The sequence below is a fragment of the Lepisosteus oculatus genome, chromosome 3 (genome assembly GCF_040954835.1).
Source record: "Lepisosteus oculatus isolate fLepOcu1 chromosome 3, fLepOcu1.hap2, whole genome shotgun sequence".
In the NCBI taxonomy this organism is placed as follows: domain Eukaryota; kingdom Metazoa; phylum Chordata; class Actinopteri; order Semionotiformes; family Lepisosteidae; genus Lepisosteus; species Lepisosteus oculatus.
In genome coordinates this window covers 42,982,187-42,994,239 of record NC_090698.1, presented here as the reverse complement: position 1 = coordinate 42,994,239, position 12,053 = coordinate 42,982,187, and the positions used below count along the sequence as shown (strand labels likewise).

Sequence of the window (12,053 nt, the reverse complement as noted above, 5' to 3'; positions counted from 1 at the left end):
CATCTAGCTTTGTTAACTTTTTATAAATTTTAGAAATGTTTAAAATGGTAAGTTGTAATTAAAATTCAAAAATATGCTCTTGGTATAGCACTGATAGAAGTTTACAGTAGGTGGGTCCTCTTTCATTAAATATTTCAGACTGGCTTCCTTAAATGTGTAATAATGGAATAAATATTGGACAAATAAAAACATTTAACAGCTTCATACATATGTACAGTGGTTTATTGTACAGTACTTGTATTAAAACTACTTTGTGATAATTGTTCTCTTATCACTGAGAGAAAAAGCTCTCCGGAATTCTGTCAGCGCTGCTCTTCCTTAAACCCTTTCTTTGGTAAAGCTCTCAAATTAGGATGCTGACATCACTGGAAAAAAATGTGCAGCCGACTGATTAATAGTTTGAACTATTCCTTGACAGGCCATAGAGCAAGAAGACGCCAGTACCAGGGCGTAGGAATAACAGGTCTGTTCTGTACATTTCAGACTCGGTGAAAAACTGGGAACTTTTTGTCTTCTCTTTTGGATCGAATTCCAGATCTTGTATTCTGCTTTGCTTTGCCTCATAAAACCGATTGTTCTTGGCTTCGTGTAATATAAAAATACTTTAAAATTTAAATTAGCAAGTATTTTCTCTGAGTAGAAGTATTTTTTCCCCAAACTTAAAAGAGTCGGTGACAAGAGTTGCAATCACTACAGCGATGGGGCTAAAAGCGCTGGTGTTATTTAGTTTTTTTACACTATTTATGGCGCATAGTGCCTGCTCTGAAGGACATAATGGTGAGTGAGAGTTTTAATTAATACTATTTTTTTTCTTTCTGTCCCTTTATCAACTATACTTTTCCTGTAGTTCTCAAAAGTATGTATGTTAGAGATAGTGAAAACAAAGTTAAGACAGCTTTTCTAATTCTGAGCCCGAATGTAACTAAAACGTATCAAGTTTATTGCTTTAAAAACATTTATCATACTATTCGTATCTCCATTTTTTTCCTGTATTTGTTAGTCTCTTCTTTTGAAAAGTTTTAACATGTTCATTTGCAGTCCATTTTAATTTTGTGCCATAAATGAAAAATATTTAAATGAATGCAACAGTTCTTAATTTTGCAAATAATGTAATGTAATCTGCTGAAAAGAAGCTGAAACGCAACTTCTTAGTAAATACAAAACTTGCAACAGAAAACCGAAAACAAATATTCAAATGGAATTCAGTTTATTGATACAACGTATAATAATTCAACAATATATTCAACAAAAGTATTAATGAATATTAATACTATACTATGCCTTATGTATGCTGTACAAACATATACAGTATAGCTGAATATGTGACAACAACTTCATGTACATTATAGTTCTCATATCCAGCCATGGTAATGGTAAAAAATATTTTTGGTTGAATTTATTGATTTTATTAAAAAAAAATTAAATTTACATCAATTTTTGTATCTATGTATTTAATGTGAGCAATATAGTTAAATACTGTACTCAAGTAAGCAACAGCAGCATCTTTATCTGCAGTTTGATCCCACAGCTTTTATTTTAGATGTCCAGAGCGCTAAAGTACTGCTCCACAATGTTGCTTCCTTGCATTGGAGAGGCTCATGATGATGTCATCTTGATTAATACAGTTCTGTATATAACTTCAAGGTAAAAGGTAGTATTAATGTTAATGAAAATCAGTACCAAAGAAAATGAAAGAAATTGAAAACAAACAATAAACACAAATTATACATGGTGTTTAAGGGGGTGGCAGATTCTGTGGTAAGCATTGCTGCATCACAGTGCTGGGGCCCAGGGTTCACTTCTTGTGATTTTTATGATATTCCTTTGTTCACATGGGTTTTTTCCAGGTACTCAGGTTTCCTCACACAGTCCAAAAACATACTGGTAGGTTGATTGGCTTGTGGGAAAATTGACCGTGGTGTGAGTGAGTGCATGTCTGTATCTGTGTGTCTGACCTGCGATAGACTGTTGTCCCACCAAGACTGTATCCTGGCTTACACTTTTTGCATGCGAGTATAGGCTCCGGCTTCCCTGTGACCCAGTATTGGATTACCAAATGGATGGATATACAGTATACACCAGGCTACATTGTTGCCAAAATAAATAGAAATTACACTTGATGCAAGATCTCTAGTATTCCAGCACTGGAGAAACCAATAAAGAGAAAACCCTTAAACTTCTAATACCCTGATAATGCAGTCAATTTGTGTGACCATCTTTGTAGAATGGGCACCGTTTTTCATTTTTGAATCGTTTCAGTTGTAATAAGGTTGATGTTTTTTTGTGATCCTCAAAGACACTTCAAATACTTTTTTTAGCTTTGTGTTGAGAAATAACAATAACTAAAAATTGATTGAAATATAGTTATACGGTGTTCTTTTTTTAAACTCACTAACTCAGCCTCAACTGTATAAACAAGACAAGAAGGTCTGAATAAACATGTTACCATTGCAAATTTAAAGATCTGAAGATTTAAAACCATCCCTTGAGGAGAAACTACAAGGAATCTAACTATTCAGTCAAGATAATCTGTGTTTGTGTCTGAGTTAATTTATATCACCAGTTTTACAAATCCATCTGGTAAATGAATGCACCAAACAAAATGTAAATATGTAAATATACCACAAGTGAATTTGACTTGCAACATTCATCATCTCAGACAAAAAGAAAAGATCAAACCATCATGACAATTTTTTGCTATGAATTATGACCTGTCAAATTGAAAACATTACAAACTTAGTATCAGGCATACTATGGCTAGTTATGGCAAAACCTGGACATGTTTTCTTGAGGCTATGTATTTGTAAGCCTAGTATTGTGTAGGCTTACATTTTCCAATTGAGATTTGTTTGCAGCAGCTCAACAGAAGTATAGTTAGTTGCCTTCAGAGGTGCTCATCTGTTAAAGCAAATTGTTCTCCATATCATGACACTTAAACTGCCTCACTAATTGGCTTAAGCAAACCAAGAATCCACTTAGTAACCATCATCAGGACACACTTTGTCATCCATTAGATTACTCATAGTAACAGAGCACTCTCTGGTGGAAATAAAAGAACACTCCACCACTCTCCCTGTCACTACTTCAAAAAAAGATTATTTAGTTTCTCAGCTAAAAAAGTTACCATTGAACTGCCTCCATGGACTGATCATTTTCACACCAAATGTGAGCATCAGTCTGTCTGCTAATGCATGGGTTCATCACAACCCTCTGTGCCTATTTGCAAGTGATAGACACCTTTAACCTGCCTCTACTGGTACTGTACTTCAGCAGCTATTAAATTCCTTTCAAAGACCAGCCTGCCACAACTAAATTCTCTGGACTTGTCTAATTATGGGTGACATGGTGTTACAGTGGTTAGCATTGCTTCACAGTGCTGGGGCCCTAGGCCCAATTCCTGGGGTACTATCTGTGTGGAGTTTGTTTGTTCTCTCTTTGTTTGCGTGGGTTTCCTCTAGATGCTCCAGTTTACTTCTCCATCCAAAGACATACTGGTAGGTTAATTGTCTTCTGGGAAAACTGGCCCTGCTGTGAGTGTTTGCATCTTTTTGTCTTTGTGTCTGTGTATGCCCTGTGATGGACTGACATCCCATCCAAAGTGTATCCTGCCTTGCGTTAGTTGATTAGGCTCTGGCTCCCCTATGACCCTGTATTGGAGAGGTTAGAATAATGTTCTACTTATTGTTTAAGCAGCACAATTCATTCTACAGTGGTTTACTCCTCTCATTTGCTTTTTACATTTTAATCTAGAAAACCAATACCTAGAAAGGTGGTTTTAGAAATGCAAAGTGTTTCTATCGTCACAGCCATTGGAACAAAAACAGGACAAAGTTGATCGAAAGAAATAATTTAGTTCTACCTCTATGCGTTCTGAGAAAGAGGCTTCAATAAAGGTCAATAATGTGTAGTGTTCCATTATCTGTAAATTAGCCTTGAGGTGCATTCATCTACAGGAACTCTGTGAAATTGTTACATATCTAAAATCTTCCCATTACAAAATACAAAGAGTGCATTCTAAATTGTGATTGATCATACAGTACAAATGAATCTCTGAGCAAGCTAAAGTTTTCTGAATAACAATCAAAGACTTCAACAAGGAACAAGTGAAAGTGAATTTCACATTAAATACATAGAAAAAACTGTTTTTTCCACTTCTTTCTATCTTGTAGCAAACACTCTGAGGTAGCTCCCCGCTTTATTTAATGTTTCTATTTATTTTGATTAACCATAGAAAAAAACCCTGTGGTTCCATAACTTTTATTCTTCCATTTCAGGAAGCATCGCAAGAGGTTTCTCCCTGGTTGATCTCAAAGCAACCTATGAACCTATAGACTTTACTTACTTAGATGTTAACGGCGGGGATGGAAGTGGATCTGGATTTGAAGAACCTGAAAAAGACATCCACCCTCATACCAGATCCCACAAAAAGCTGTCGCAAGAGGCCACACGATTTCTCACTGGACCTTTAATGACGGTTTTTATCCCTACTGTTTATACACTGGTGTTCATCATCAGCTGTCCCCTGAATGCCATTGCAGTCATCATGTTCATCTTGAAAATTCGTCCGAAGAAGCCAGCAGTCATATACATGCTGAATCTGGCAGTTGCCGACTTGCTGTTTGTCCTTCTCCTTCCGTTTAAGATTTCTTACCATTTCAATGGCAATAACTGGGGATACGGACCTACAATGTGCCGCATAGTAACTTCTGCCTTCTACTGCAACATGTACTGCTCTATTCTCCTTATGATGTGTATAAGTGTGGACCGCTTACTGGCTGTGGTTTATCCCATGAAGTCTCTCACCTGGCGCAGCCAACAGAATGCCCTGGTTGTGTCTTTAGCCATGTGGCTCCTTGCCATTGGTGGAGTCATGCCCATTCTCCTATCTGATCAGACTGCCGTTTTACCACAGCTGGGGATTACCACTTGCCATGATGTGCTGGAAATCGAAAAGTTTACAGGCTACTACCTATACTTCTTTCCAATTTTCTGCTCCATTTTTTTCTTCATCCCACTGATTTTTATCATTGTTTGTTACATCCGTATCATTCAGTGCCTCCGGTCTGCCAATGTTGCCAACAGGAGCAAGAAGACAAGAGCAATTTTCATGGCTATTACAGTCTTCGCTGTTTTTGTTATTTGTTTCACGCCGACCAACATCATTTTGCTCATTCACTACGTGCAGTTTGCCACCGGGTACAGTGATAAGTCCTACATGGCCTATCTTCTCTCCATGTGTATTGGCAGTGTGAGCTGCTGTCTGGATCCTATGATTTATTATTTTGGATCTTCACAGTGCCAAAAGCAAGTGATTAGTCTCCTACAGTGTAGGAGTAATCAAGAGATGACCAGCAATACACAATCTGAAAGTAGCAGTAAAATGGAAACCTTCCAATCCAGGCTTAATAGCCAATATAAGAAGCTGACGGCTTAAACTGGTATGTCTGCTTGGTGGTCGGTGTCAAGAAAGTTAGTAAGTTAGTAAGTATGTTCTACCAGTAATACAGGACAACATTTTGAAGGACAAAGCTGGATACACTCTTGTTTTTAAGCTATATTTCTAGATTTTATTTTTCTATACTTAAATCTGATATAAATGTTTGCCTAAACAGTATTAATCTTCAAATAGTTGGTGTTATCCTGCTGAATGTGTAGGCCAGTGAATGTGTAGGACAATCAACTCCTGTCCTGAAGTGATATAATCTAAAGTGTTTGATGGATCTCTTCAATTCTCTGACATTTTCAGACCTGGAAAAGGAGATATGTGTGTCAGCAAACAAGTAATGCAATGACATAATTACAAAACCAGGTAGAATGAAATTCAAAAGAAGCTGTAGCCCTCAAGGATTGGAGTACACAACTTCTAGTGTAGGCCTTTACTATAATTATACTGTACAGTATATGTAATGGTTAGCTGATGATTTATATTAACCAAGTAAAGATACTGTATATAATGTTGCTCATTAACACATTCAAAAGTATACTTTTAACAGTGTTTTAATCAAAGCATTATCATTATGTTTATGTTTTTGTACTCTTCTATGAAATGTGTGTTATTACATGCCTAAAGTAAGAACCAGTTCCAAATTTGTGTAAAGATCAACTTCATTTGAGGGCTTTAATTAACAATATCTCAAGTATTGTCTTCTTCCAGTGTCTATCAAGATTTTGGAATATCTGTCAATATGGAATCACACTGTGATAAAAACAAATACCAGTGTGATTTTATATATACTGTGTATAAAATGTTTTTATTGTTTACAACATACTTTCTAAGGTTGGTATCCCTCAGGCGGGCCTGAGACTAACCTACCTATTCTTTGACACATGTGATTTTGGTTAATGTTTCAAGAAGCGGTCAAATAATACTGATTGTTAAAACCATCTTCATTTTGTATTCAAGGGGCTGATCAAGTTCCAGCATTTAAAATAGTGATATTGATATTGCAATATTGATAAAAATATATCATGACCGAGTTATTCCCATACCTTTATTCCCATTTAAATATGGATAAAGATGAATTTGTATTATGACCTTAAAAACTAGACTGTTAATTTTGGAAATAGGATATTTGTTATCACAAGATATTTGTCTTGTGAACACTAGATAAAACAATCAAATTTTGTTTTCAGCTACCAAAATATTTTTTGGGGTTGATGTGTTCCAACATGACCTGCTAGTTTCTTTTTCTTAACATTTGTTGTATTGTAATACAATTCTTTGTGCGGTATTTTTAAAACCTGTTCTGTTACTTTTAATCTTATATTTAATACACAGATTTTTCATGTACTGTATATCCTTACAATATTTCAATTGTAAATTTCCTTGAGCAGTTGTATGGTAACATACTGTATCTACAGTATACTTCTCTCAAGCCAAATCTTTGTATTCTTATAAACTGATTGTTTTTAGTGTATGATGTGGTCTTAATAAAAACGACATATTTAATTGTGGTGTTGGGGAATGATGTTGGATTCCTATGGAGAATTACTTTCATGTGATATATAATTAAAATAATATACAGTAAATGTATAAATACAGTAAATCACAAAAGAACAGAAGGAAAATTGCACAATGTACAGCATTGTAAATGATTTTATATCTTTTTTTACAATTCTAAGAGATAATAGATGTCTACAGTGCAGTCTGTAGGTGGATTCAGCAGTCTCATCCACATACAGTATGGCCACCCTAAAAACAGTAATTGAATAATATTCGGCTTGATCCTCTGTGTTTCTCTTCTAGTTACATAGTCACAAGATGTAATGTGTTATGATAGATATACAGGACTTCACCGGAATGTATCAAATGGGACTGCACAAAGGCTCCGTCTGAAAAAAAAGGAATTTTCATCTGGCACGTCCGTGTCACTGGCAGACTGATGAGACTGCACTAAGCAGTGGTAGCACAAATGCCCAAGAACCATATATACTGGTTTGGTGAGACTCTTCTGACTTTACTAGCATCTGTGAACTTTCACTTTTATCGGTGAGAGTTGTATCACTCTCTCAACCTATGCTGACTGTTATGAGCACTGTAAGATCTGTACCATAAAAATGGAAAACAGGTCGATGAAGCTTCCTGAAGCTAGAAAACCTTCTCACTCACTTCTGTTTTGTTGTCTTTCAAAATATGATTACTATATTTACTATGTACTATATCACTATATACTTATAGTCATCTGAACTTTTTGTAAACAAAGAACAAAGTTTTCAATCTTTTTCACTAATGGAGATGTCTCTTCAGACTTCCATCCATCCATTTTTTAACTGCTTCATCCAGTTCAGAGTGGCTGGGGAGCCGGGGGCCTATCCTGGCAAACAATGGGCACATGGCACCCTGGGCCAGCACAGGGCATAAACTGGCACAGACACACCAAGACTAGTTTTCCATTAAACTTAATTGTCTTTGGACTGCGGGAGAAAACCAGGGCAACCAGAGGAAATCTACACCAAACACAGGGAAAACATAGAATTTCCTAGGATTAAACCCAGTGTCCCAGCACTGTGAGGCATCAGCGCTAACCACTGCACCACCCTCCTTCAGGAAAATATGATCTCAGAAAACCAGAAATTTGACAAAATAATGAGTAGAATGATTTTGCATCAGACTTATTCCTGTGCTACTACAGCAATGTGTAAAATACATCAAATAGAACTCAGAGATGCACATACTGTATTAGTTCATTTCTATTCTATGGGAAAAGGGTTTACTCTGTATGCCTGATGCCTAGAAAAGTACGACAATTAACAGATGTTCCCAGCCCATGGGCTGGACTACCATTTTGGAATCTTCGGAATCCCAGGGGAAACCTTAGAATTTCTAGGATTACTCTAGAGGCCAAAGGGATGGTACAATCAGATAAGACCGAAAGAATCAAGGAAGGGTCTATAAACAGGAATAAACAAAAGCAGTGCTGCAGAAAGCTTTGATTCAGATAATGGTAAAGAATCTCTCCCCCAGAAAAGGCTAGAAAAACAAACCAGAAGGAACCATCTTCACTCAATATTTGGATTGGATAATCAAGAAAAATGTTTTAAGCATAAAAATACATAAAGCATGAAAAAAGCAAAAAGTATAAAAATACTTAATGGGTTAATAGGAGTACCTGTAGTTTCAATAACTAATCTGATGCATTTCTAGTATCTTCACTTTTGTTTGACAGGTTATTAAAAGTGATGAAGTAGGCGGCACAGACCACAATCAAGGATGATGATGATGATGATTATTATTATATTATTATTATTATCATCATCAAAGAGCCAGAACCTAATGGAATTAACAGGGTGTGTAAAAGTAAATTTTAAGACAGAATTGGAAAGTGCTGCATCACTTGCAAGATCTAATCAGGGTGGAAGACTGTTCCACAATTTGGAGTGACAGAACACATAGTTCTATCTCCTAGTGCTTGGAGACTGTTTTTGGGAACTGAAAGAAGGCCAGAGTATGCAGAGCTGAATGGGATGTTCGGATCAATGAACTACTAACAAACCAATTAAGCTAGAAAGTGAACTTTATGTTCGTACATCCCTTAAAGGTACAGTAGGAAGCATTAGCTAGACTCTTACTCTGAAATGCAACGTGTGTGGCAGGACCGCGGAAGGACTGCAGTAGTAGATGAGCTGCCACACAAGGACGCCAAAGGCCCTCTAACTCTGGTAACTAGTTTAAATGAGCTCTGGTAGTTTAAATGCTAATTGATTATTGGTTAAAGGTTTTGAAGTGCATATTCTCACATGAGAGTAATATATAAAAAGGGATTGCATGCTGATAATTGGGGATATAATGAGGACGTTAGGGGTGGCTGTTGGAGTGTTTAGTTGAAGAAGGTCTGTTCTTATTAGCTCTCCTATGTCTCCAAAATAAAATCTCCTGCTGCTTAAGTAACCGTCCTCATGAGTTATTTATGGGCTCAGATCCCTAGAGTCATTGAACTTAAGTGTCTGTCTTTCAGGCATAGTGAGGCTAAAACAGGAGAGAAATGCTTGCTAGTTTCAGTTCCAATTCAACTCAGCTGGGTAATGAATATGTGTGAATACACAAGCAAGCATTACATTGCAATAACTTCTAACCTGGAGGAGACAAAAGCATGCATTACTCTTCTTTGTCAGTCAAGATAAAAAACTGAGACACTCACATTATGAAAATGCAAAAAAATATGTAACGGCATTTCAAGCAAAAGCCATAGGCAGCAGCTATATTGGCCTGCAACTCACAACTGGTAATCCATTGAAGCTAAGTGGATATGAGCCTGGCCAGTGCCTGGATGGGAGAACTCCTGGGAAAAACTAAGGTTGCTGCTAGGAGAGGTGTTAGTGGGACCAGTAGGGAGTGCTCACTTTGCGGTCTGTGTGGGTCCTAATACCCCAGTATAATAACAGAGACACTGTATGGCATTTCTAATAAATGTGAGGTTAACATTAGTAGTAGCAAATACAGTACATAACTGGCTCTGATAATTTTGATTTTGCACTCATATGACAACAATTGAAAAAAAGCACTGTATGTTCTTTCAAAAGTTACACAAGGCTGAAATCAAATGAATATTCATGTTGTAAGCAGATTAGATGCTTAATTATTTATTCAAATTACAGGTTTATAAAATTTATAAATATAGTATTTATAGTATTTTAAAAGTAAAAATACTTTTTACTGTAAGTGAAACAAGTATTAGAAAAGTGAAGTGTCATCTGCTTGTTAGAAACCTGCACATTCAATAACCTATTAGATAGTCCAGATAAAGAAGAGGTTCTGGTATCTATGCACAAACTATTGGGTTTTGCTGCAGCAGGTCTAGTAATTCAGATGTATTTTTCCCCAATCCATTTTAAATTCTCCTGCAACTGCCCCTCAGCTACAGTGGTGCTAGAAATGTTCGTGACACTTTAGAATTTTCTGAATTTCTGCATAAATGTAACCTAAAATGTGATCAGTTACTAAAACCATAGGTTCACATACCTTTTCCGACAAAGACATTTAATGTTGGATCATTTTGATCAAAAAATGAATGAAAAAGTATATCCTTTTGTGTGTGTTATTTGTTTTATTGGGTTCTCTTTATCGATTTTTATGACCTAGATCTGATCACATTTAAGGTCATATTTAAGCAGAAATTCAGAACATTCTAAAGGGTTCACAAACTTTCTAGCACCACTGTAACTAGTGAAGACTCCATTATGGTTCATATTTCTCCCCTTGGTGGCATGTTTAGTTGTGGATAAAAACTAGAGAGGCCTCATTTCTTCTTCTCACCTCACTTCTGGAGTTATCCTCCATGAAATCTCATGGACCCAGGCTAGAGTGAACTGGAGGAATATCAGCTTGTCTGTTAATTTACTTGCCTTCAAGCAACATAATCTTACAGTAAACCTGTGACAGCTGTAAGGCAGGATGTTCTGTATACTATAAGAATCTTATAACTCTTGGAATGCCACTCTTCGATTGGCTATTGACAAGTCCAATAGATTATTATTTTTTTCAATTCTAAATTGAAACATCTGACTCTGTCTTGGTCCTCTTGCAATTAAGAAGTTAAATGTTAACAACTTTAACAACTCAAACACAGTTGTTACAATCCAATATCTAGTTTATAAATTTAATTGCAGATTTGTAGAATTTAAAGATTCTAGGACAGGCTGTACAGTTAAAAGATTTCCCCAGAAGTCAACTAACCTACCAGTATGTCTTTGGACTGTGCTTATCTGCAGATGAGCAGCATGAGTCATTTCAGTCTGGGTTCAAAACAATGCATAGCACTGAAACAGCTCTTGACCATTACTGGTTTACTATGACTTCTAATGTCCATACCATCATGCTGAATAGATTAGAGAGATTTATTGGTCTAACCAAAACTGCTTTCAACATTTTAGTTATTAAAAAAAGCTTAAAAACAATGTATTCAATTGAGGCATTGCTTCTCCTTGAAAAAGTGGGTCACACCTAGTGTCCTGCAGGGCTTGGGTCTTGGTCCTTTTCGTTTTAGTAGCTATATGTTACGTTTGGAAGGCAGCAGCGTGGTGACACAGTGGTTACCATTGCTCTGTGTGCCCCATGTTCAATTCTGGACCTGGCCATGCCAAAATAGTGACAGTTATAATAATAAAATAATTCCTTACACTTAAAAATCAGCCAGATGAATGGATGGATATGGACCCTTGGATTCAAGTCTTCATTGATATTGTATCGGTTTTAATTTCAATGCCATTAACACCCAAATTAATAATTGCACAACTAGATTTTATCTATTTATATGAACTATCTGCTTTGTCATACTTACTGTAGATATTAAAAATGGATGCAGCATTTGTTTCTACTTCTGAACAGAATTTGTATTAATTCTGTGTTAATGCATCTGTGTCAGGTCTAATTTTACTATTAAAGGTTTTCAAACCAGTACTTACATCAGGAATCTTGGTATCATTTTTGAGCCTGGTCTTGCATCTCAAGCTTGAAATAATTAATGTCTTACACTTAAAGTATATGGCTCTTTTCTGGACACTTTACTAAAAGCACTTTACAGGTAATGGGGACTCCCCTCCACTACCACCAATGT

At 36.2% G+C, this 12,053-nt stretch overlaps 1 protein-coding gene across 3 annotated transcripts; it reads left to right on the top strand.

Moving 5' to 3' along the window:
• Window positions 1–366: 366 nt before the first annotated feature.
• On the top strand, window positions 367–6,949 carry f2r (coagulation factor II (thrombin) receptor). 3 transcript variants are annotated; one of them, XM_069187183.1, is made up of 2 exons: window positions 367–463; window positions 4,275–6,949. In XM_069187183.1, the coding sequence occupies exons 1-2, from the start codon at window positions 376–378 to the stop codon at window positions 5,432–5,434; spliced, it is 1,248 nt and encodes a 415-aa protein (XP_069043284.1). In that variant the 5' UTR covers window positions 367–375; the 3' UTR covers window positions 5,435–6,949. The 3 variants fall into 3 exon arrangements, with proteins under 3 accessions (XP_069043284.1, XP_015221167.1, XP_069043285.1); XM_015365681.2 differs by having other exon boundaries at window positions 413–777; XM_069187184.1 differs by lacking the exon at window positions 367–463 and adding an exon at window positions 1,661–1,884.
• Window positions 6,950–12,053: the final 5,104 nt, after the last annotated feature.

What these genes read in the sequence shown, in the direction of transcription:
- f2r (XM_069187183.1), top strand. Translation starts at nt 376, where the DNA reads ATGTGCAGCCGACTGATTAATAGTTTGAACTATTCCTTGACAGGCCAT. An exon ending in CCAGGGCGTAGGAATAACAG is followed by an intron (nt 464 to 4,274) that starts GTCTGTTCTGTA and finishes CTTCCATTTCAG; the next exon opens with GAAGCATCGCAAGAGGTTTC.